The sequence below is a fragment of the Mirounga angustirostris genome, unplaced genomic scaffold (assembly GCF_029215605.1).
Source record: "Mirounga angustirostris isolate CCGP_5_RB_7025 unplaced genomic scaffold, mMirAng1.0.hap1 SCAF_3, whole genome shotgun sequence".
NCBI lineage: Eukaryota > Metazoa > Chordata > Mammalia > Carnivora > Phocidae > Mirounga > Mirounga angustirostris.
In genome coordinates this window covers 124,913,516-124,938,826 of record NW_026991711.1, presented here as the reverse complement: position 1 = coordinate 124,938,826, position 25,311 = coordinate 124,913,516, and the positions used below count along the sequence as shown (strand labels likewise).

At 38.0% G+C, this 25,311-nt stretch overlaps 1 protein-coding gene across 1 annotated transcript in view; it reads left to right on the top strand.

Annotated features, from left to right (window-relative positions):
* LY75 (lymphocyte antigen 75) overlaps window positions 1-23,892 on the top strand; it is a 128,546-nt gene extending 104,654 nt beyond the window's left edge. Inside the window, exons 35-39 of the mRNA XM_064586600.1 lie at window positions 9,413-9,523; window positions 15,496-15,612; window positions 16,889-17,062; window positions 18,445-18,471; window positions 23,405-23,892. Coding sequence (XP_064442670.1) covers window positions 9,413-9,523; window positions 15,496-15,612; window positions 16,889-17,062; window positions 18,445-18,471; window positions 23,405-23,607 — 632 coding nt within the window. The 3' untranslated portion in view covers window positions 23,608-23,892. The remainder of the gene's footprint in view (window positions 1-9,412; window positions 9,524-15,495; window positions 15,613-16,888; window positions 17,063-18,444; window positions 18,472-23,404) is intronic.
* The last annotated feature ends 1,419 nt before the right edge of the window (window positions 23,893-25,311 follow it).

Genomic DNA, 25,311 nt, shown 5'->3' with positions numbered 1-25,311 from the left:
ATGGTCCCGAGGTCCTGGGATCGAGCCCCGCATCGGGCTCCCTGCTGGGCGGGAAGCCTGCTTCTCCCTCTCCCACTCCCCCTGCTTGTGTTCCCTCTCTCGCTGTGTCTCTCCCTGCCAAATAAATAAATAAAACTTTAAAAAAAAAATTTTAAAAAGAAACTTTTGGAATCTTAAGTACAGGTCTTAAAAATTTTCATCAGGCTCCTAAATTTCTGTATATATTGAGTCAATAGAATTATAAAGTCATCAAACCCATAAAGAGTCACTTAGGTGCATTATTAATAACCTATCTTTCAGGACAGCTGTGAAGAAGTAAGAGTAATAGAAAAGCACTTCGCAGAGAGCATTGTGTGTGTGTGTGTGTGTGTGTGTGTGTGAAGTATATTTGTTGAAATATAATTTTATAGAAGATATTACAGAACCTCTAATTGAAAACTCATGGCAGTATTTTGGGGAGGCAGGTTTTTAATGGGAATGGGGTTATAGCAGAGATAACTTTTCGCATCAAAGAAGGCTGAGCTTAGCTTTCTGCTCATGAAGTGCATGAGCTTCAATAGCCTTCCTCACACAAAAGGAATCAGCCTCTTCTTGAACACGTTTCTTCTCAAAGTACAAATAGATGTCTTAAGTAGGGCTTAGGGCTTGTTTCTGGGCCACACACTGACCGGTAGCATGACAAGAAGGGTTCGGTGGTGAATTAACCGGGGTTACTGCTAATGCTGAAATGAACCTAAGGAGAAGACAGTTGAAAATTTTGAGGAAGTGAAGTTAGCAGTTTGTTTTGTATTTTTCTGCCTATAGCTTCTTAATTTTTTTTTTTGTCTTCCCATGTATTGCTTATTTAATTATTCAACAGTCGTCTTTGAGTTGCTGCAGTCATCATCATCCTCCTCATCCTCATTCCCATCTCAGGGGCCCATGTTTGCTATTCCCTGTCTGACCCAGATTTCCACAGGGCTTTTTTCCTTCAGCTCATTCAGACTTTTTATATGTCACCTTGATAATGAGATCGTTCTTAGACACCTTTCTAAAACTGTAGCTCTAACCCCTACCCTACTCCCAGGATCTTGCTTCTCTGTTTTAACTTTCCTCCTCAGTACTTATCACCATCTTTGGTTGCTCGTCTCCAAGATGGCCCCAATGATTCTTTCCTGCTGGTAGTCATAATTTTGTGTAGCTCACCCCAGCACTGAATAGGGGTGACCTATGTAATCAATAGGATATTGCAGAAATAACAGAGTGTGTCTCTTAAGGCTGGCTTAGAACCATTTGCTCCGAGAGAAGCCACCTGCCATGTCCTAGGGACCCTCAAGCAACCCTGTGAAGCAGTCCACATGGTGAGAAACTGGGCCTCCTACCTTTGGCCAGCACCAACCCACGAAGGAGCCTTCTTGAAAGCTTATCCTCCAACCCCAGTTCAGTGTTCAGATGGATGCGGCCCTGGCAAATAGCTTGACTGCAGCTTCATGGGAAACCCCAAGCCAGAATCACCCAGCTAGGTAGCTGCTTCCAAATTCCTGACCCAGAGAAACTGTGAGATAATAAAGGTTTTTTATGTTGTTGTTGTTTTAAGTTGCTAATTTGTTACATAGCAGTAGATTGCTAATATATCATCTAAATATAAAACACCATCTAACATAGCTTGCCTTTGTGTATCTGCCTCCACTAGAATGTAAGCTCCAGGATGGCAGGATTTTTTTTCCTTTTTGTTCACTGTGGTATCTAGCACCTAGAACACCTTTCTCACAACAACCCCCATGATAAGTACTGTTATTATCCCTGTTTTCCAAATAAGGAAACTAGAGCACAGTGACGTTAAGTAACATATCCAGGATGATGTGGTCAGAGCCAGATTCTCCACAGCTTAATGTTCTTACCAGAACCCTGCCCTGTCCTAGTGCTCTGCATGATATCTTGTGTTATGTACAAGACGCTATGATAGTTACTATTGAGGGTACACTGAGGTTTAAGAAATGGTCTCTGTTGTCATGCACTTAACAGTCCAATTGGGAAAACGGTAAATATCAGATAACTGGCATACAGGGCAGGATTTGATCAGTGCCATATGAAAGTGTGTTGGTCATCAAAGGGTAACAGAGCTCCTTTTCCAAGAATAATGGCTACCTGTGGTTCTTATGCGTAGGTCTCCATGGTTTGTGCCATCTACTCAGTTCCCTAGCCACAGCTAATCCAAACAGCGATAACTACCTAAACCAAAGATCTAGGCTAGACAGCAGCTCAAGGGAGTTCCTGGTATAAAAACCCTGTGAGGCCTGTTTACTGAGATAGAATCTTCAGATTTCTTATTATCCCATGTATTCTTACAAAAAATCTCTATCATTTGGAGTAACCTGAGCAAGTCTTTAGTCCTTGTAACCAGAAGGGCGTCTCATCCATGGTGTAATGCAAAGTGCTGTGGAAGTTCAGAGGAGAGAACTGACCCGGGAGCTGCCTCTGAAATAAGAGTATATTTTAACCAATAGGTAGTTTAGAGAGCAGAGTTCTAAAGCTTTCACAGAGCATAAGAACTACAAGTGTACAAAGAAATAATTTATAAATTTACATCATTTGGTATTGATTATATTTTTGTGTATTCAATAAAAGACTTATTTTATTCCCTATAAACCATATTGCAAAAAATATTTTTATATTCTTATTATCAGGAGAAAATATTATGTGTGGCTTTGACTAGAAATAATATGGCAGCATCTGTCAACTTGTGATTCAAGAACTTCCAGTGATATGGAAAGGTGTTTCAGGTGTCATCAAACATGGTAATGGAGTCTGTTTCCATTTAAGTTTTTTTTTTTTTTAATTCTATAAGGATAAAGAAAAGGCAACAAAAGGAATCAGAAGAAAATAGGAGAAGAAAAAAAAAGAAGAAAATCAAAATTTGCATTTGACAGCATCTGCCCTTGTGACTTTGTATTTGAGTTTCATTCTGGAAATGACTGTTTGTTTTGTCTATCATGTCTTAACACAAAGAACAGTATCTGATGGGAGGAAGGAGAGGAGGGAAGAGACCTGCCTACTTCACTCATTCAATATTTGACTCTTTACTAGGTGCTTGTCATTTTGCTTTCTGTGGTACTCCCTCTGTTTTGGAATTTCTTTTTCTTTTTCCTTTTGTACATGGCAAACTCCTTTATCCTGTAAGTTGTAGCTCAAATTATTTCCTTCTTTTTGAAATGTTTCTTAACTTTACAGGTTATTTACTCTTTCTTTTATTATCCTATACAGTATTTTACCTATCATACCTTTGTAATATCTGTTACGTGCATGTGTCAAACTCGCCCATCAGACTGAGCACTTTATGTGAAGGACTCATTCCTCGTTGTATCTCTTTCTCCTTACCCCTTAGCACTGACCATTATATCTGACATACAGAAGATGCTCAGCGAATGTTTGTTAGATGGGTGGTGGGTAGATGGATGAACAATTATTAATAACTTGTTCAAAGGTGTGAAAAGGGAACTCTGCTTCTGGCTATCAATGAGTGGGGAGAACAACTAGAAATTCTAGATGAAATTCCATACAAATCGTAATTGCAGGCCGCAGAGAGCTGCTATGGGCGTTGGTTGAGGTGAGCCCAGTATTGTGTGTATTAACTTTTCCCCCTAGGAGAGTTGCCAAAATCTTAAGCAGCTAAAGGAAGAACAGAGTTTTGGGCAGTCTCATGGTGTTAAGGAGACAAAAATTTGAGTTTTAACTTGCCAAAGAAGAGAGGCTGTACTTAGTATCCAGACTTTCTTTGGGATCCGTGGATATTGAGCCTCCCAAAGGCTATAACACCTCCCCAGGTCAACTCAAACCCTGACTGTATTAAGGTAATTGTCAATACCCAAGCTTCCTACCAGAGTACCTTCTAGAGAAGAATAGCTTCATCTAGAGCCTCTGCATTTTTTCCTACACAGTGTCTGGTAATTGATTAAAAAACAAAACAAAAAAAACAAAACCAAAACCCATACCAGGCATAACAAGTAATAGGCTAAAGGAGAAAAGAAACAAAAATAGACCAAAAGGCAACCCAGAAATTAGAGTTCTCAGAAATGGACTTTAAAATAACTAATAAGTTCAAGAATATAGATAATAAAATTGAGAATTTTGGGCACCTGGGTGGCTCAGTCGTTAAGCGTCTGCCTTCAGCTCAGGTCATGGTCCCAGAGTCCTGGGATCGAGTCCCACATTGGGCTCCCTGCTCTGCAGGAAGCCTGGTTCTCCCTCTCCCACTCCCCCTGCTTGTGTTCCTGCTCCCGCTGTCTCTGTCTCTGTCAAATAAATAAAATCTTTAAAAATAAATAAATAAATAAAATTGAGAATGTCAGCAGAGGTCCAGAAACTACAAAAATATAAACAAATTGGAATTCCATAACTGAAAAAACATTGACATTATGAACTCAATAGATGGGTATAACAGCAGATTTGTTAAAACCTAAGGAGTAGATTAGTAAACCAGAGGGGTGCCTGGGTGGCTCAGTCGTTAAGCGTCTGCCTTCGGCTCAGGTCATGAGCCCAGGGTCCTGGGATCGAGCCCCACATGGGGCTCAGTGGGGAGCCTGCCTCTCCCACTCCCCCTGCTTGTGTTCCCTCTCTCACTGTGTGTCTCTCTCTCTCTGTCAAATAAATAAAATCTCTTTAAAAAAAAAGATTAGTAAACCAGAAAGAACAAGATTATAGTATGGAGAGCCAAAAGTATTAAAAATATGGAAAGGAGCAAAGGGAATATTTGGGACATGGTGAAAAGTCTAACATAAACATAATTTGAATCCCAGAAAGGGAGGAGAGAGAAAATGGAATAGAAGTGTTATTTGAAATAACAATGGTCAAGAGCTTTACAAAAGAGACCAATGAAAATAAGCCATAGATTCAATAAGTGCACTGAATTATTAGCAGGATTTAAAACACACGCGCGCGCACACACACACACACACACAAACTAAGCATGCCACTTTCAAACGCCTAAAAAACAAAGATAAAGATGATCTTGCAAGCAGCCAGAAAGAGCAACAATCAGACAAACCGCTGATTTCTCCATTAGAATGATGGAAGTCAAAACAATAAAATTACATCTTAATGAAAGATAAGCTGACAATCTAGAATTCTGTACTTGCAAAAATATCCTTCAAACATGAAGGCAGTATAAGATATTTGCAGAAAATAAAAAACCGAGGGAGTTTGTAATAGACCTGTACTTAAAGAAACACCAGAGGGTGGAGGATCAAGATGGCAGAGTAGGAGGATCCTGAGCCCAACTCCTTCCATGGACACAGCAAGGCTGTAACAACATATAGATCAACGGTCTCAGACCAACCTGAAGACTAGCACAGCAGCTCTTCCACAACCAAAGATGCAAAAAAAAAAACACCACACTGGGAAGGGTAGGGAGGGCAGAGATGTGGTCATCACCACTAAACCGGCCTTATGAGAAACTTTCAAGGGACTTCTTTAAGCAGAAAAGGCCATAAATAGAAGTAAGATTATGAAAGAAAAAATTTCACTGGTAAAAGGAAACATATATAGTGAAAGTAGTGGATCAACTACTTATAAAGTTGGTATGAAGGTTAAAAGAAGTAGTAAAGTCAGTTGTATCTACAGTTAAGGGATACACAAAAAGTTGTAAATTATGGTGTCAGGCATAAAATGTGGTGGGGGGAGTAAAAATGCAGTGCTTTTAGAATGTGTTCAAACTTAAGCAACCATCAATTTAAAATAGACTGCTATATACATAGAATGTGTATATATGAACCTCATGGTAACCACAGACCAAAAACCTATATATAATAGGTACACAAAAATAAAGAGAAAGGAATCCAAACATAACATTAAAGTCCTATCACAAGGGAAGGAGCAAGAGAAGAAGAAAGGAACAGAGAACTATAAAAGCAATCAGAAAGCAATTAAAGAAATGGCAGTAAGTACATAGCTATCAGTAATTGCTTTAAATGTAAATGGTCTAAATGCCCCAATCAAAAGACATAGGGTGACTGAATAGATTTAAAAAAATAAATAAGACCAGGACGCCTGCCTGGCTGGCTCAGTTGGTAGAGCATGCAACTCTTGTTCCTGGGGCTGTGAGTTCAAGCCCCACATTGGGCATAGAGCTTACTTAAAAAAACAAGACCCGTCTGTATGCTGCCTACAAGACTCGCTTCAGACCTAAAGACACATGTAGACTGAAAGTGAAGGAATGGAAAAAGACATTACGTGCAAATGGAAATGGAAAGAAAGCTGGGTAGCAATACTTACATCGAACAAAACAGACTTTAAAAGAAAGACTATAACAGACAAAGAAGGGCATGGCATAATGATAAAGAGATCAACCCAGCAAGAGAATATAGCAGTTACAAATATGTGTACACCCAACATAGGAGCACCCAAATATATAAAGCAAATAGTAACAGACCCGAAGGGAGAGATTGACAGCAATACAATAATAGGAGGGGACTTTAACCCCCACTTACATCAATGGACAGATCATCCAGACAGAAAATAAGGAAACCACAGCCTTAAACAACACATCAGACCAAATGGACTTAATAGACATATAAGGAACCAAGCCGCAGAATATACATTCTTTTCAAGTGCACATGGAACTTTCTCCAGAATAGATCACATGTTAGGTTACAAAACAAGTCTCAATAAATTTAAAAAGATTGAGATCCTATCAAGCATCTTTTCCAACAAACATCTGGTATGAAACTAGATATCAAGTACAAAAAAAAAAAGGGGGGGGGGGAACCCCGCAACCGTGGAGGCTAAACAACATGCTACTATAAACAACCAATGGGTCAAGGAAGACATCAAAGAGGGAATTTAAAAATACCTTGAGAATAACAGGTGTTGGCAGGGATGTAGAGAAAAAGGAACCCTCATGCACTGTTGGTGGAAATGCAAACTGGTGCAGCCGCTGTGAAAAACCGTATGGAGGTTCCTCAAAAGATTAAAAATAGAGCTACCATATGATCCAGGAATTCCAGTACTGGGTATTTACCCCCCAGAACAAAAGACAATTCAAAAAGGTATATGCATCTCTATGTTTATTGGAGCATTATTTACAATAGCCAAGATACGGCAGCAACCCAAGTGTCCATCCATAGATGAATAAAGATATATACATCACCACACAATGGAATATTACTCAGTCATAAAAAAACTGAAATCTTGCCATTTGTGACAACATGGATAGACCTGGAGGGTATTATGCTAAGTGAAGTCAATCAGACGGAGAAAGACAAATACCGTTTGATTGCACTTATATGTTATATCTAAAAGAGTTCCTCTGAGTAAGGACCAGACTTTCAAAGAGGGCAGCAGAGGTATATAGTGAAAGTACGATGGCTGAGTACTGTTTCTCAGGAAGAGGGTCTACGGGCCTAGCTGCTCCACTTACAGACTTTCAGCAACGCACCCTGTTTTCAGACCCTCCCTGAACCCTGCCCCTCCAGACGTGTCTGGCCTCTCCAATTCCTAAACATTTCTGGACTTCCTTGCTTTTTAACTCCTGGGATCATACTGCACATATAATTTTACACTCAGGTTTTTTTTTAACTTAATGTTTCATTAAGCAAATGTTCCTAAAATATCCCTACCAACTACCTGTAAGACACTACACGGAGAAAGTTCTAGATTCCTACCAGAGTTCAAGCCAAGGTAGTCAACATGTGTAATGCAAGTACTTATAGAACAGCAGGAAGGAAAAAACCTGTATACAAAATAAATTTTATCTTGAGACACCTACTCTCATGCTAGTGCATCTTGAATGATTTAGTTTTTATTTTTTTTAAAGATTTTATTTTTAAGTAATCTCTACATTGAACATGGAGCTCAAACATAGAATCCCGCAATCAGGAGTCGCATGTTCTATGGACTGAGCCAGTCAGGCAGGAGCTCCCATTTAACTACTAAATGTAGCAGTATGAGGCCAGGAAAAATTCAGTTCTCACCATGGGGACAATTTTAAGTAGCCTCTAGTATTGCTTAGGTTATTGACCCACCTGCTGTAACAATGAATTAACGATGACTAACAAGATAGTAGTTTATTTTTTTCTCTCCTCACAGTCTGAGTGTTATATGGCTCCATGTAGGATCCTTCTGTCTTGTTGCTTTGTTATTCCTAGGCTGTTTCCATTGTTTACATGATTAAAGGGGGCTAACTACATTTCGGCCAGTGGGAAAGGGAAGGTATGATCCAGGGAGCATACTCCTTCCTTTTAAAGGCAATTTGCACCTGTCACTTCAGCTCACAGCTCATTATCCAGAAGTTGCTGGAAGACTGGAAAACAGCTTGGTGGACATGTTCTGTGCTGTATGAGAAGCTGAGGTCAAAAGACCTTCACAAAAAATAAATAAAAATAAAATAAAATTATACCGAGTAAATACACAGGGAGAAAAAAGTGCTGGGTTCAAGTAGGGGACAACTAATGTTCCCTGCCATATTCTGAGTTTAGTAAACTCAAGGTTGTTGAATTTAGATTAACAGTGCTGATGGTTAAGTTCTGATCTTTGTGGTAGGGCGTTCTTTTACTTGTTCATATTAAAATTACAATACATACAGAACTTAAAAATAAAGCTAGGTAAAAATCATAGTGACTTTCCCTACATAGACCTAAGAGAATAGGGAAGATTAAGCTCTTTTTATTCACTGGAATTCAGTAAAATCCTCCCCCTTTCTCCATTCTGGCCTGTGAAATCAAGCTCTTCAAGGCTTACTTTTGAAAGTAAGTTCATGCTAACTAATGAAATTCCAGAGCCAAGACTTAAAAATGTAAACATTTATAATGAACAACAAAAAATCACAATAGGGAAGAAGGAGGTGCCATTCCACTCTGCACCTACAGAGGAGGAGATATAGTTCTGTTTCATAGAATTAGTTCAAAGAATCTGCTTTGATGAGGTGTTAAATTAAGAACATTCATAAGAACATCAACCTTGCTTTCCTGTGTGACAGGAAAACTTGTCTGAATATTCATAATCTCGCAACTTGTCTCTGCTCTTGGAAGTATAATTTTTAAAAAAAGCTCTTGCAAAACTCTTGAGCCTTGAAATTGTTACTAAATACTGCAAAGATAACCTTCAAAAAGAGTTTGTAATTCTGGTTGGTTTTTCTTCTGGATAGTTTGTTGCCTTGGTAATAATTCTGTAATTTACAAGTCTGAGTTCCTAAACACCCTAAAGACTTGTAACTTTGCTCTGTCAAATCAGAAGAGAATCATTGGCACATTTCTCTTTTCCCACATGTAGAATGGAGAAAAATAAATTCCTATCACACTAGTTGATTTCTTATTTTAACAAAGAGCTTTGTGTCTAAATTCTCTTTTTCTTTGAAAATTGAATATCTAGTATCTTTATCTTTAGGAATTCATGGAATTCTTCCCAAGTTATTTCACAGTGTTTCTCTTTTCCCACACAGACTGTCCTTCATCTGCCTGGGTTCAGTTTCAAGACAGTTGTTACATTTTTCTTAAAGAAGCCATCAAAGTAGGAAGCATAGAGGATGTCAGAAATCAGTGTACTGACCATGGTAAGCTTATTCTTTTTTTTTCCACAGTCGTAAATGGTTTTATCTAATTTCTTCAAAAAATGGTTTTGTCATATCTTTCACCTGGGTCCTTGTAATAAATGAACAATTTTTATTGTACAATATACAAGCCACACAATGGAATTGGGTATATATTTAACCTTTGAGTTTGAAGACAGCTGTTAGACAATCCTGTCCAAAGCTACATGACAGAAACTTAGCAACGGCACTATCCTTTTAATGTGCATACTCGGTGCCGGGCCCTGTGCTCAGGTACATCAGCTGTTTACCTGGGTTTAATTATCCTAACAGACCTATCAGGTGCTTTATCATTAGCCTCTTTTCATCAAGGGGAGAAATGAAGTTCAGTTATTTGTTCAAAGTCGTGCGGTAATAATTGGCAGAGCCAGAATTCAAACCAGGTTCGGATCTGAGTTTAGGGCCATGGTTCTTAATCACTCTGTTTTCTGCCCTTGAGAGTGCTGTTTTGGGTATGCAGTGTGGGCAGAAGTCAGATGGGACCACGAAGTGAAACTGGTAAAGAAGTGTCTGTTGGAGAAAAAGGAGAAAAAGGCTATTTGCTAGCAGATACACTTTGTGTTCTCTGGAAAGTATATTTACAACTCCACATTGTGAAATATTTCAAATAAATATGTCATTTTTAAAAAAATTTATGAGAGAGAGAGAGAGAGAGAACATGCACACACAAGCAGGGAGAGTGGGAGAAGCAACTCCCCGCTGAGCAGGGAGCCTGACGCGGGCTGATCCTGGGACCTGGGACCATGACCTGAGCTGAAGGCAGATGCTTAACCGACTGAGCCACCAAGGCACTCCTAAAAATGTCATTTTTAAAAAGGTGTGTCTGGGTGCTCTTTATACATTTGGCTGTTTGGCCCAAAGTGCATCCTTGTTGTTAAGCCTCTAATTGTTGTGATTCTCATAAGTTCAAACTGAAACTAGGATGTGGAATAGCATCTCTTTCAACTGAAATATCTATGATGGTGATACGACAGTCCTTGATTTTTTAGAAGTGCTTTTTATTACTGCATGAGATCTAAAATCTCTTGATCATTTCATTAAATTTTGTCTTAGGCTTATTAATAACTCCAGAATTTAGAAATGCCCTTTACCTAAAAAAAAAAAAAAAACAAACCAATTTCTGACAACCAACCAATATGACATTTTGGAAGAATATCAAATCATACTTATAGAAGGAATGAACGTAAGCATAGAAGTTTTTAATCCCATTAAGTGCCACATAGTACTCATATTGTTTCCCTTTGAGAAACTCATACCTGCCAAATGGTGTTGAATATTGCTTCTCTGAAAACAAAACAAAATTTCCAACGTACCAGTATGGCTTCATTTTAAAGGAATTGAATAATAGGAATTTTTTTAAAAATATTTTATTTTTAAGTAATCTCTACACCTAACATGTGGCTTAAACTCACAAGAGATCAAGAGCCATGTGATCTACCAACTTAGCCAGCCAGGTGCTGTGAATAATAGGAATTTTTTATTTATTTTTTAAATTATTTATTTATTTATTTGACACAGAGAGACACAGTGAGAGAGGGAACACAAGCAGGGGGAGTGGGAGAGGGAGAAGCAGGCTTCCCGCTGAGCAGGGAGCCCGACGTGGGGCTCGATGTGGGGCTCGATCCCAGGACCCTGGGACCATGACCTGAGCCGAAGGCAGACGCTTAACGACTGAGCCACCCAGGCGCCCCAATAGGAATTTTTTAAATGGGGTTTCCCCGTAACAATTTTCTATCTCTTTTTTGAAAAAAATCACTTATTTTACATATACTTAGGCATAGATTTCAGTAACAGAAATTATATCGGAGGCTGAGAAACAAGAAGAGACACGTTTCTGTACTCGTATTAGCTTGTATGAACCACAAGGTCAAAGTTTACTGTCCGGCTTTAATACGTATGTTTAGCAGGTAAGCAACTGCTTAGAAAATAGAGGCATAATTAATACTTGTTGGCTGACTTCTACAATTCAAGTGTAGTGGTTTTTTGTGGGTTTTTTTTGTATTTGCCATTTTTCTTTAGCCAACAAAGCAAAACAGAATTGGAAACACCCAACAACTTTGTGACTTGATCTTGACTGCTTGTTTCGGAGTCCATTAACTCTCCTTGTTTAAGCAGGGTAGCCATTTAGGAATTTTAAATTGTTATGTACAAATTTGCTTATAAAATTTATCTTCTGTCTAAAAAGATATATATCTCTTTTCCCCAGTTAAAATTTATAAATTCAGTTCATATTACTGATTAGATTTTTTAAGCTTTCTCATACATTTCTGTTAACCTTACCATTTATTTGATAATCCTCTATATTTGTTTCCACTCTGGAAATACCCAGTTCACTGATGAATTAGAAAATTAGCTAAAATTAATCATAATGCTGGTATTTATTTTTGGCTAGAGTAGTGTTTTCATTTAGAGTAGTATGGTGGACATGGATTCAGGGTTTGCTATGTATGAAGAAGAAAGAGCATAGGAATACTAGAATATTTACCTTTGGATTTATAAAATCTTCCCAGCTGTACAAAAATCCTATCTTAAACCTATCACTAGGGATTTAGAAAACAAGTGACTTGTTACCTTTTGGGCTGCAGAGAGCTATATTTAGAAATATTCCCAGGGCTTTGTGCTAATTTTCTTGATATTACCCTCTCATTATTCATAATGAGGAAAATGCGAGAAACTAAAATTTTTCTTATTTTGCAACATTTACCTTTAATTTATATGTTATCATTATAATAGAAGAAATAAATGTTTTCAGCCTTCCCTTTTTGTGATTTGTGAGCTATGTCACTAGCTATTAAAAGAATTAAAGGGGTGCCTGGGTGGCTCAGTGGTTAAGCGTCTGCCTTCGGCTCAGGTCATGGTCCCAGGGTCCTGGGATCGAGCCCCGCATCGAGCCCTGCATCGGGCTCCCTGCTTGGCGGGAAACCTGCTTCTCCCTCTCCCACTCCTCCTGCTTGTGTTCCCTCTCTCGCTGTGTCTCTCTGTGTCAAATAAATAAATAAAATCTTTAAAAAAAAAATTAAAGACCCAGATTACATCTCAACAGGTACTGTCACTGGTAACGCATTGTAAAAAAAATTTTCTTGAGCACATGCATTCTTCAGGGACTTATGCAGTCATTTGTTAATGAAAATGAAAGTGTGTCTTATTTGCCTGACACAGTAATTTAAGTTTATACAGTATTTAATTAGATTACAGGTTACAGGGTTAAGAATCATTAAAGTTCCATTGGCTGCCACAAGGTCAAAGAAAAGGATGAAAACCTCATCTCTGAACACTTAAGCCTAAACTATAACCTAGTTAAATACTTCCCTTGAGAATTTTTCTAGAGTGGCATTTTGGTTACGTTTCACACGTGAATACAAGTATCAGGGTAAAACAGATGAAAAGTCTGTGTGACATTTAACAGACAAGCAGCTGGAAAGGATAAGAAAACCATCACAGAGTTTTTAAAAATGGAGATAGGACTCAGGGAACCCTGTGAATCCTAACTTTGGATTAAAGTATTATTAAGCATTTTAAAGGCCAGTCTTATTATTTTTTTTCTTTTAAAGATTTTTGGTAATTGCACAATTTATGCAGGATCACTATAAAAAATGAGAAAAACGTGTGCAGATCTTCTAAAAATAAAACAAATCAGGGTCCCCTGGGTGGCTCAGTTGGTTGGGCATCCGACTCTTAATTTTGGCCCAGGCCACGATCTTGGGGCTGTGGGATCGATCAAGCCTTGAGTCAGGTTCGCTAAGCGGGGAGTCTGCTGGAGATTCTCTCTCTCCCGCTCCCTCTGCCCCTTCCCCCCGCACTCTCTCCCTCTAAAATAAATGAATAAATCTTAAAATAAAATAAATCAAAATCACCCTAAATTGCACCACCCTAAGGAAATGTAATGACTGTTAACATTTTGGTAAGTATCCTAGGCTTTTCCCCCCAGGCAAATTTATAAAAAAATACTTTTTTTTTTTTAATGTTTAAGAAAAGGGATCATAGTTGGCAAACTGCCCTGTAATCTACATTTTCCCTTAAAAATGTCTGTGGCAGTAAAAATACAATGCATATTTCCTAATAAATGTACATTAATCTGTACATTAATAATGTGCAGAAATTCCATAACTGATTTAATTAATCCTCTAATATTGGCTATTATTTTCAATCTTTGTCATTATTTTCAATCTTTCATTGTCATGTGATAACCATTAATAATTGTGTTTATTTGAACACAGAGCCTATGATTGTTTTAGCATAATTGTTAAGGATTGCTGGGTCAAATAATGTGTTTTTAGGGTTTTTGACACATCTTGCCAAATTGTTTCCAAAAAGGCTGTACTAATTTTTACTCCACCTAATCACTTATGAGTTCCTATTTTGTTATACCCAAGGCCAGCACTGTTTAATCTGTAAGCCTGGAAGTCTGCTTATTTTAATTTTCATTTATCAGTGAGATTGCATTTTTCACACATTTCTTGTGTTCTCTTTGCTTCTATGAGGGTGAATTATCTTTTTTACAGTTTGAAACTAATTTTTTTTTCTATTAAGGTGTTTGCTTCTTTATTTATAATGGAGCTTTAGTCTACGAGTTTGTGATTTTCTTCTTTAATAATACAATATGGTTTGGGGGAGATTTTTTGGCCCTACAGTAATTTTCTTTCCCCTGTAGTTAAATTTCTTCTTTTGTACAAGCCCCTTTTAAAAGATGTAGAAGTGGTCACCTAATACAAATTTTTTTTACCATATCAGTATGTAACAGGAGCTCTGTCTTTTCCATTTGTTAACTTATGAAAATCATTATCAACTTGAGCGTAATGTCATAAATAGAGCAGCCTATGATTTAAGCCTCCTATAATTCTCAAAGTGTGGTCCCTGGATCAGCAGCAGTGGCGTCACCTGGAACCTGTTAGAAATGTAAATTCTCAGGCCCCATCTCACTCTGGCTGAATCTGAAACTCTGGATGTGGCCTAGCACTGTTTTAACAAGCTGTCCGGGTGATTCTGATGCTTGCTCAAGGCGGAAAACCCTGAACTAAGACAATATTCTGACATTTTCGGGAGCCTTTGTTAAGTCAGGATGGTTTTGGAAGCATGTAATTTAAGAGTAGGCAAGACTTCTTCCTCGTTTCTCCGTGTAGTTATATTAGTTGTAGTACAGATAGTGGGATGTTTAATTTGCGAGAGAGATCTTTGTCTAGGTTGCGAAGCAGGGTTAAAGGGCTCTCGGAAGGGTAGTCACTCCTGACAGTTATGGGGTGCTTAGACTGTAAGGACGACAGCTAATGTATGTGACACACACAGATGGCTGCTGGTCTTGGCTCTGGAATCGTGCGAAAGAGCCCCAGGAAGGATCAACCATCTAGTGAGAGCGAGGACCTCCTCGCTCAGTTTCCCAAAGCCGAGACTTTTCTGAGGACCACAAAGACAGTTAGGGGAAGGCGCAGGGCTTTGGGCAACAGGCACAGGCAGGCAGTTAAGGAGGCCGGTCAGACACTGTTGCTTGAGCTTCACAAGGTCTTGGAGCTGTTCTGGCAGGTTGCCCTCACAGTTTTTAGCTCTCCTGGGTGTGGTCAGAGCTTGGCCTCCTTACGGTAGTGCAGTGACGACAGGAGAAACCATGAGTTGCTAGAGCAAGAAGTCATGGGAAAGAGTGAAGTTGAGAGATGCAGAAAATGTGTTGATTGCTCAAGCCTCGCATGAGGTTTTGTTCCCTTGTCTGTAAATTACCGACTCTGTGAATGAAATAGAGTATAAAATGGTCCTGCCCAATTTATCCCATTTTACTTTTCTCATATTTTCAGAAATGTGCTTATTCTCAAGCTGAATCTTAAAAAGGTGTATAAGTGTAATGTTATTATAAGTATTATAATAATGTATAATTTTTATATACTTCATGTGATTTTCATTGATTCTGGAAACATGCTTTTTTTTTTCCTACCTAAAAATAATTCCAGGAGCAGACATGGTAAGCATACATAATGAAGAAGAAAATGCTTTTATACTGGATACTTTGAAAAAGCAATGGAAAGGCCCAAGTGATATCCTACTAGGCATGTTTTTTGACACAGATGGTAAGTAATATTTACCCTTGTAGGAAATCATTTTTTTTTTAAAGATTTTATTTATTTATTTGAGAGAGAGAGAATGAGAGACAGAGAGCACGAGAGGGAAGAGGGCAGAGGGAGAAGCAGACCCCCTGCCGAGCAGGGAGCCTGATGTGGGACTCCATCCAGGGACTCCAGGATCATGACCTGAGCCGAAGGCAGTTGCTCAACCAACTGAGCCACCCAGGCGCCCCAGGAAATCACTTTTTTTAAATGGTACTAAAATTGATGACTTTGAGATTCTTCAGTTCTCTAGTTCAAGTTGGTGTTTCCTGTGGTGTCCGGGTATTGTTTGTTCAGTGTGCACCCTGTACCCAGTACATGACCTGTACTGACTGCAGCTTTTCCCTGAGCAGCTCAGTGTGTTTCACACAGAAGAATCAAAGTTGATTCTTTTGTCTGGATTAAAATACAGTTCTAGGCTCAGTATTTTTCTAATATGGTAGGGTCATAAATATTAGTGTGTCAACAATAGGATAAAGGTAATTGAACTATCAGAGCAATACTATGTATTTAGTGTCCCTGTAGAAAACAAAAGTACATACATAATTAATGAAATGAAACTACTAAGTTTACTATTAATATTTTAATTTTCTTGGCTATTTCCCCATGAAAATGTTACTATATTAAATTCTTTTCAAGAACTTTTTTTTTTTTTAAAGAGGGAGAAAGGGGGAGAGAGAGGAGAGAGAGAATCCCCAGCAGGCTCCATCCCCAGCGCAGAGCCCAACACAGGGCTGGATCTCATAACCCTGAGATCATGACCTGAGCTGAAATCAACAATCAGATGCTTAACCAACTGAGCCACCCAGGCACCCCATCCATAGAACCTTCTTCAACCAATACCTTTTTTAAAAAAAGATTTTATTTGAGAGAAAGCGAGAGAGAGAGAGAGGAAGAGTGACAGCAAAAGTGGGGTGGAGGGGTGGAGGGGTAGGGAGAGAGGGAGAGGCTGACTCTCTGTTGAGGAGGGAGCCCGACTTGGATCTCCACCCCAGGACCCTGAGATCATGACCCGAAGCGAAGGCAGATGCTTAACGGACTGAGCCACCCAGGCGCTCCTTGAACCAATACCTTTGATGTGCTTGTACACAAGATATATTCTTCCTCCTAATTTAAATCCCACGATGAAAAGTTTTGACCAGACATACCTTAGTAACTTCCCATCTTTAATCCTAGACCCTTTTCTATGGCTCTAACGGTTTAAAACTGTCCTACTGATGAAAATATTCTTAACTGACAGATGCACGTTTCAAGTGGCTTGATCAGTCAAATATGACATTTGATAAGTGGACAGACCAAGAGGATGGTGAGGATCTGGTCGACACTTGTGCCTTTTTGCACACCAAGACAGGTGAATGGAAAAAAGGAGATTGTGAGATTTCTTCTATGGAAGGAACCCTTTGTAAATCAGCTAGTAAGTATAACTGAGGACTTTTTTCCATTCCTAGAGGGGTGGGGAAAGTAGGGCTGGTTTTAAAATAATATTCTCTGAGACAGTTATGCCTCAATAAATTAGAGGGAGTAAGAAAGATTTCAGAACATATTAGGATGGTTTGCTGGCAAGTCTCTCAGAAGTCAAATGTAATTCTCTTACATTTCAGAGGTAGGACCAAGCTTATGTGAACCAGGCATACTTTTATCCTATCTTATACTTAAAAGCCTACAAGAAGTTAAAAATTTCTTCTGTTGTTTGAAGGAATCCTCAGTTCCCTTGCATTTGATTTGATTAAACAGAAATGAAGAATACTTTGACTTCCAAAATTCTAATGTTTACTACAAAGAATTTGACCCTGTACAAGTACTAACTAACATCTTTTGTTTAGACAAATGAAGAAAAACCGCATTGTAGTTTATAATTCATTCTGGATTAAAGTGTAATTTTTCTTCTGACCTCTCAGAATGCTTTTCTTTTTTCCTTTTTCCCAAGGGCTGAGCTCTGAACCTGGCCCCTGCCCCTCCACACACCTACCACTCCCAGGCTCCGGCCATCCCCTCCTCCTCATCAGAATGCTTTCTAATGAATATAATTATTGTGTCCCACAGTATTTTGATGTTATTATTAAACATCAAAGTTTGTTCTAAGTTTTAGAATTGTTTTCCCATTAAAAACACTTAAAATTTCAAAATATGATTTCAGGATGCCTGAGACACATTGGCCATTTCCCCATTTCGCCTCTTTAGGATTTACCCCCTTCTACTTCTACTGTAAACCAAAGCTGTTTTTCCCTTTACATTTTACTTTTTTTTTTTTTTTTTGCCTCAGCAGGGTTCTTAACTACAGTTTATAGTGACTATACTAAGTTTCTCATAGTTTTATGGTAGTAGAATTCAACTTCCAGTATTTATTGGATTTTAAAAAGTTGGTTCTTTTCATGTATGAAGTCTCAGGGCACCATTATTATAAACCAAATTTTTAAACTGTAACTTTGAAACATCAGAAATAGTGAATCCATACTAATAAGATCACAGGTGTACACTTCAATTTTACTAGCTTCGTTTTCTATACTTTTCTACCAAAATTCTGTTTTCTTCACCTCATCACTTTTTCTTGAGTTACCTAATACTTTTCCACCAACCAAGCTAATGCATTTCTTTAGACCTCTATATCTTCTTTAAAAAAACAAACAAAAAAAACCTTTGTTCAAAATGGAAAACACAATTGACCAAGCAATAGAAATATGGATAATATTAAGCTGTTAAATAAGGGGTTCATTTTTAACTATTCTGAAAGTGTTTAAAGGCAAACTTAGAATAAACATACTTGAATTTTAATTTTAATTTTCTTTTTTCTTTTAGTCCCATATGAAAAGAAATATTTATCAGGTGAGTCTTTTGTTAAAATTCTTCCCACAAGTAATATTAAGATTCAAATGTTAAAATATTAAAGACCCCTTAAAAATTAATTGTATAACATAAAGTAGAACAACTTTTGTAAGAATTTAGAAGGGTCTCTTAGTTTAGGAATAAGACTTGACATTCTAAATATAACTGCAGGTTACGAATTTTATAAACACCAAAAAATATTTCCCATTGAATTCCATTGTTTTTGTAGGCAGTCACTCTGCAATCTTTCATTTAAAAAATTTGACCTCATAGTTGTAATTCATGAAGCATCTGTCTTAAGGGTTTACTAAATCCTTTTTAAAGAACAGGTAATATATTAACATGGCTCAAAAAGCAAAATTATAATGAGGCAAACACTAAAAATCTGTCTCCCAACTTGCCCCCATCTACCCTGTTCTACCTTTATCCTTAATGGGCACCCGTTCAGTTTCTTCTTTAAATGAATGTCTTATTTCTTTTTGCCAAAATAAGCAAACTGAGATATGGGACTTATTTTGCCCCTTTTATTCACTAATATATTTTAGATATCTCTGTATCATTACCTATAGATTGGACTTCTTCTTTACAACTGAATACTCTTTCACTGTATGGATATACAGTTATTTAACCAGCCCCAGATCCTTCTTAGCTTGTTTCCAAACGTGCTATTACAGTGCTGCAATGAATGAATCTGCCTTGCACAAATACTTGTTATCTAAAGATTAGATTCCCTGTAAATGGGTTGAAAGTGGATATAGAGCTTGGATCGATACTAATAGTAAGAGGAACTGCACCATTTTGCATTCCCAGAAACAAAGGGTTACAAAACTTGTGGATTTTTGCCAATTGGTTGTATAATTTTTAATCTATTTTTTTTAAGAGATCGTGTGTGCGTGTGGGGGGGGGGAGGGGCAGACGAAGAGGGAGAGGTAGAGAATCTTAACAGGCTCCATGGTCAGCGTGGAGTCAGACACAGGGCTCCACAGCGTGGAGTCTGACAACTGAGATCATGACCTGAGCCAAAATCAAGAGTTGGACACTTAACCAAGCCACCCAGGCGCCCCATTTAATCTCTTTGAGGTGTAAGTTGCACAGATCTTAAGCGTATAGTTTGATGGTTGCCTCTGTATACACCTGGCTATCTCTCTCTCAAATCAAGATACAGTACATTTCTGTTATATTAAAAATTTCCCTCATGCCCTTTCCCAATAAATGTAGCTCCTACCACCATCTATCCTAGTTAACCACTATTGAGTTCTATCGCCATAGTTTAGAGTTGCTTGTTGTTAACATAAATGTAATTCTACTGGCTTCTTTCAGTTTTTTAAGATTCACCCATGTTGGGTATATGTTGTACCTATTTTACTGTTGCATAGTATTTTATAAATACATCACAATTTGTCCAATCTCTAGTTATGTATATTTGGGTCATTTCTAGTTTGGTACTACTATGGTAAGAGCTGCTTGTGAACATTCTCAGTTGGATCTATTTTGTCACTCTCCTGGAGTACATTCCAAAGAGTAGAATTGCAAAGTCATAGGATAGCTAATATGTTTAGCTTTTATTAGAACCATCACATAATTTTTCAGTGGTTGAACTGTCACATTCCTGTCAGTGTATGCAAGTTCTATTCACTCTACACATCCATTCCATGAAAGTCAACCTGATTTTAGCCATTCAGATGTTACATGTAGCAATCTGTCATTTTAATTTTCATTTCCCTGATGAATAATGTTAAGTACTTTAACACACTTATTAACCATTTCAATGTGTTCTTTTGTGATATGGCTCTTCAGGTTTTTTGTCCTTATTTCTAATTGGATTGCCTTCCCGATTGGTAGTTTTTTTTTTAATTCTAGATATGAGTTGTCATATGTATCGTGGATATTTTTTCTCTGTTTAGGGCTTGCTAGAACTATGATGGAAGAGGAGGAAAGGAGTGTTTGAGAGTTCATGTAGATATTGCAGAATCATGTTCTCACTCTTCCATAGGAATAAATATTAAAAAAAAATCAAAAAGGGGCACCTGGGTGGCTCAGTCGTTAAGCGGCTGCCTTCGGCTCAGGTCATGATCCCAGGGTCCTGGGATCGAGCCCTGCATCGAGCTCCCCGCTCCGCAGGAACCCTGCTTCTCCCTCTCCCACTCCCCCTGCTTGTGTTCCCTCTCTTGCTGTGTCTCTGTCAAATAAATAAGTAAAATCTTAAAAAAAAAAAAAAAAATCAAAAAGAGCAAAGGAGCACCTGGCTGGCTCAGTTGCCCAATTATGGGGCTCTTGATCCTTGGGGTAGTGAGTTCAAGCACGCTGGGTGTAGAGCTTACTTAAAAAAATAAATCAAGGAAGGCACCACTTCATAGCCATTAGGTTGGCTATGTACAAAAACAAGAAAACAGAAAACAAGTGATGACAAAGATAAGGAGAAGTGGAACACTTGTGCATTACTGGGTAAGAATGTAAAATGGTAGACAACAGTATGGTAGCTTCTCAAAAAACTAAAAATAGAAATACCTACGATCCAGGACCTCCACTTCTGGGTATATACCCGAAAGAAGTGAAAAGAGGTATCAGACATGTGTATGCTCACATTCAGAGCAGCATTAGTCACGATAGCCACGGGTGGAAGTTGCCAACCCAAGTGTCCATCAACAGATGAATGGATAAGCAAAACATGGCTATATAACATTATTTAGCCTTAAAAAAGGCAATTCGGACACGTCCTGCAACATGCACAAACTTGGAAGAAATTAGTTGCTAAGTGAAATAAGCTGGTCACAAAAGGACAAATACGATTTCATTCCAATTATATGAAGTACCTGGAGTAGTCGACCTTATAGACACAAGGTAAAATGCTGGCTGATGGGAGGGGCGGGAAGAATGGGGCATTCTTGTTTAATATATAGTGTCTCGGGTTTGAAAGATGAAGAGTTCTATGGATAAATGGTGACACAGCACAATGTGAATTAATGCTATAGAACTGTCAACTTAAAATGGTTAAGACGGTATATTTTGTTATGTGTATTTGACATTAAAAAACTGAATCAAGAAAAGCCGTGTAAGCATGTTATTTTAAACATGGAGGCAAATAACAGAAGTTACCAGGAATGGGAATGCAGGGTGAGTGAGTAGTAGGACAGAAGGAGCACAGGATTTTTTGTTACATATCTTGTAGAACTCTGAATTTTAAGCTATGCACATGTATACGGGGGTGGGGGAGGATATATGCAGATGAAAATGTGTAGAAAAGAGTTGGTAGGTCTATGTGGTTCTCAGAACCCTATTAGGAATAGCTGAAAGATCTGGCAACATTTGATCCAGAGTGGGCTCTGAATTCAAGAAATACGTATTTCATGGGGCACCTGGGTGGCTCAGTCGTTAAGCGTCTGCCTTCGGCTCAGGTCATGATCCCAGGGTCCTGGGATCGTGCCCCACATCAGGCTCCCTGCTCCATGGAGAGCCTGCTTCTCCCTCTCCCGCTCCCCCTGCTTGTGTTCCCTCTCTCGCTGTGTCTCTGTCAAATAAATAAAATATTTAAAAAAAAAAAATACGTATTTCATAAATGTTTAACTACAATGTGCCCCGCTGTCTTGATACACATTTTTTTATCTGAGGGTCTCCAATAAGAATACAACCCACACCTTAACAAATTGTGACTACTACACACTTTTATTTTAGGACCAAAAAGGAGAGAATTCAGCTGTGGCCATTTACCCAACTCCTCCTGTGTTATTTTTTTAAAGAAGCCTGTCAGTATTTTAAAAATATCAATGGTTCTCTCTCACTTTAACAAGTAACTTTTGGCCAATTTTCTTTGCTAATCTTTACATTTTATCATTTTAAAAGCATAGCTTAAAGGAGGATATAGGTACATTCAAATAACCATAATGTAAAAATACATCTATAAAGAGAAAATAATTTGAGATTTTTTGGACATACTTTTGGGTGCTACTAAATGTAATACAAATACCTTGCCCCCAAAGCATTTACCTCCTCCTAACTCCTAAACTGAGTTAATTTCCCTGGACTGACTTACTGAAAGATTACAAGGGTTTTGAATAGCCAAGAACTGTTAAGGTTGAACATAACTAAGGAATACACACATAGATACTTGAATTAAAAAAAAAAAAAAAGGCACCTGGATGGCTCAGGTCATGATCTCAGGGTCCTGGGATGGAGCCCTGTATCTCCTGCTCAGTGGGGAGTCTGCTTCTCCCTCTGCCCCTCCCTCAACTCACGCTCTCTCAAATAAAAAATGTTAAAAAAGGGGGGGTGGAGGATACTTTTATTGCCATTCCTGGTTTTTTCAGTGGAACAAATTTTAAATGCCAAACACCAGGGGCACCTGGGTGGCTCAGTTGGTTAAGCGACTGCCTTCGGCTCAGGTCATGATCCTGGAGTCCCGGGATCGAGTCCCACATCAGGCTCCCTGCTCAGCAGAGAGTCTGCTTCTCCCTCTGACCCTCCTCCCTCTCATGTTCTCTGTCTCTCATTGTCTCTCTTGCAAATAAATAAAACCTTAAGAAAAAGAAATTAAAAAAAAAAAAAAATGCCAAACACCAGATGAACCAATAAGCCTCATTAATGTAAACAAACCTCTAAAGACAACTAGTCTTGAAAAGAGCAGTAAATATAAAGTAAAACCCAAGGGAGACAAACAGAACTGTAGTATACCCTGAGTGTGGGTGATTTCCATTTTAGGATCTCAAAGTAGAGTGGCAAATTGTAAACCTTGGTTGAAATCTTGAATGACAGTTATTCAAGCTAAGAAGCATAATAAATGTGTAATTTATTTTATCAATGTGGGAAGATCCTTAATTTTAGGCAAATATGTACATGATGAAACTATATTTGTGCTCCCCCAAGTGCAATACCAGTAACTGATTTCCATATATATATACATATATATATATATTTTTTTCTGTCTTTTCCTTTTCAGATAACCACATTTTAATATCAGCTTTGGTGATTGCTAGCACAGTAATTTTGACAGTTTTGGGAGCAATCATTTGGTTCCTGTACAAAAGAAACTTGGATTCTGGTTTCACCACAGTTTTTTCAACTGCACCCCAATCACCTTATAACGACGACTGTGTTTTGGTAGTTGCAGAAGAAAACGAGTATGCTGTTCAATTTGACTAAGATTTTGGAAATCTCAGATTAAGGCGTCAAATACTTTGACAGTGATTCCTGTGCAGGATTTTAATGTAAAACTTGGCAATGAAAATTAGTTTTTATGGTTTATTTCCTTATTCCAGTAACGTTCATTATTCTCATGTAATCGCTGTGACAAAAATTGATCTTTAGGTTCTTATAAGAACTTTTAAAAAATAATCATAATTTAGTAGTTTTAACCACTTCCCTAAATGCACCTTTCACTTGAAACAGTTTAAATAAAGCCCAAAGTAGTAAAGCAGATAAAAATAACCCAGTCTACTGCTCTATCTTCCTTCCCATTTAATTGAACCACCATGGGTTATAGTTGAATTAAAACAAAAACAAAACCAAAACTCTCCCTACCACTGTAGTTTTACAATCACCAGGTCTTTACAGTTTCTAGGTCTTGCTCCTTTATTAATAAACAAGATACGGGAAATAAAAGACTATTAAATAGATCCACATGCTATTTACTATGGCAGATAATTCCTCTAATATTTTTTATCTTCCTTTTTGAGTTAGATGTAGAAAATATTGTAGATTTTAAGGAGCCCATATTCCACGTAATTTTACAATTTCATTACTTTAGAAATCACTTTGGAGCAGAAATAGTATTTAGCATTGATCACAAATGGTTAGAACTTCAACAAAATTTTATAGATTTTTTGAAACAGTAAGATTACAGCTATACCAGGAAGGTGTGGAGGAGGCTGGCAGTGAGGCTAACACTTTTACCATAGAGCCCCTTTAAGGATTTTTCTCCTACCACCAGATCTGTTCCTATCTAAGGTATCTCATGCTCTCCAACTACTGATGAACTAGCCATTCAATGACATGAAAACTATGTAAGCAAAAACTCTAGAAAAACACTACGTACTACTGTAGTGGTGATGCTCAAAGTTTTCAGTGAATGTACATTTTAAGACAAAGGTGAAAATCATTTTGGGGGTAAAAAATGAAAATGAAAGCTCTGAAGCAAGAATGATTTTCCTTATCCTTTACGGCTTAAAAATAAAAGATAAAGAATATGCAGAGTTCACATAAAATTAGATTTACTCTATTTAGAAACTTGGAAGCTCAAAGAAGTCATCTCTCTCCCTAACCCACATGCCATCAGTTATGGGGAATACTTAAGGGAAGATACACTCTCTCTCATGCTTGACCAATGGCAACAAAGCCCCAGCTTGTGCCATCCGTTTACACTGGCACTATGAACAACATCCTTCATCACAACTGATGGCACTATTGTTTACTGACACAGGAAAAACTACGAAGTGATAACAGGACTATGCAGTGTGGCTATGTGGTACTAAATGAGCAGATGTTACACTAGCTGTAGTCCACAAAACAATGACAATCTGTAAGCGCTTTAAACTTCTGAGATCTTGGATACTGTCTATTTTATTATTGATAGGCTGAGTGGTACAAATAGTGAACAGACTGGAATTCCTTCCTTTTTCTATTCAAGTTCTACCAGTCCTTTAAGAACTAGGCATGATCCTAACTCTTCCTTAAAATTTTCTCTAATAGTCAAATTTCTACAATGTCCAATATGGTAGCCACAAGCTACATGTGGTTATTTAAATAAATTAAAATTAAATATAACTTTACATTCAGTTCCCTAGTTGCATGAGGCACACTTCAAATGCTCAAAACACGTGTAGTTAGTAGCTACCATGTTGAGCAAAA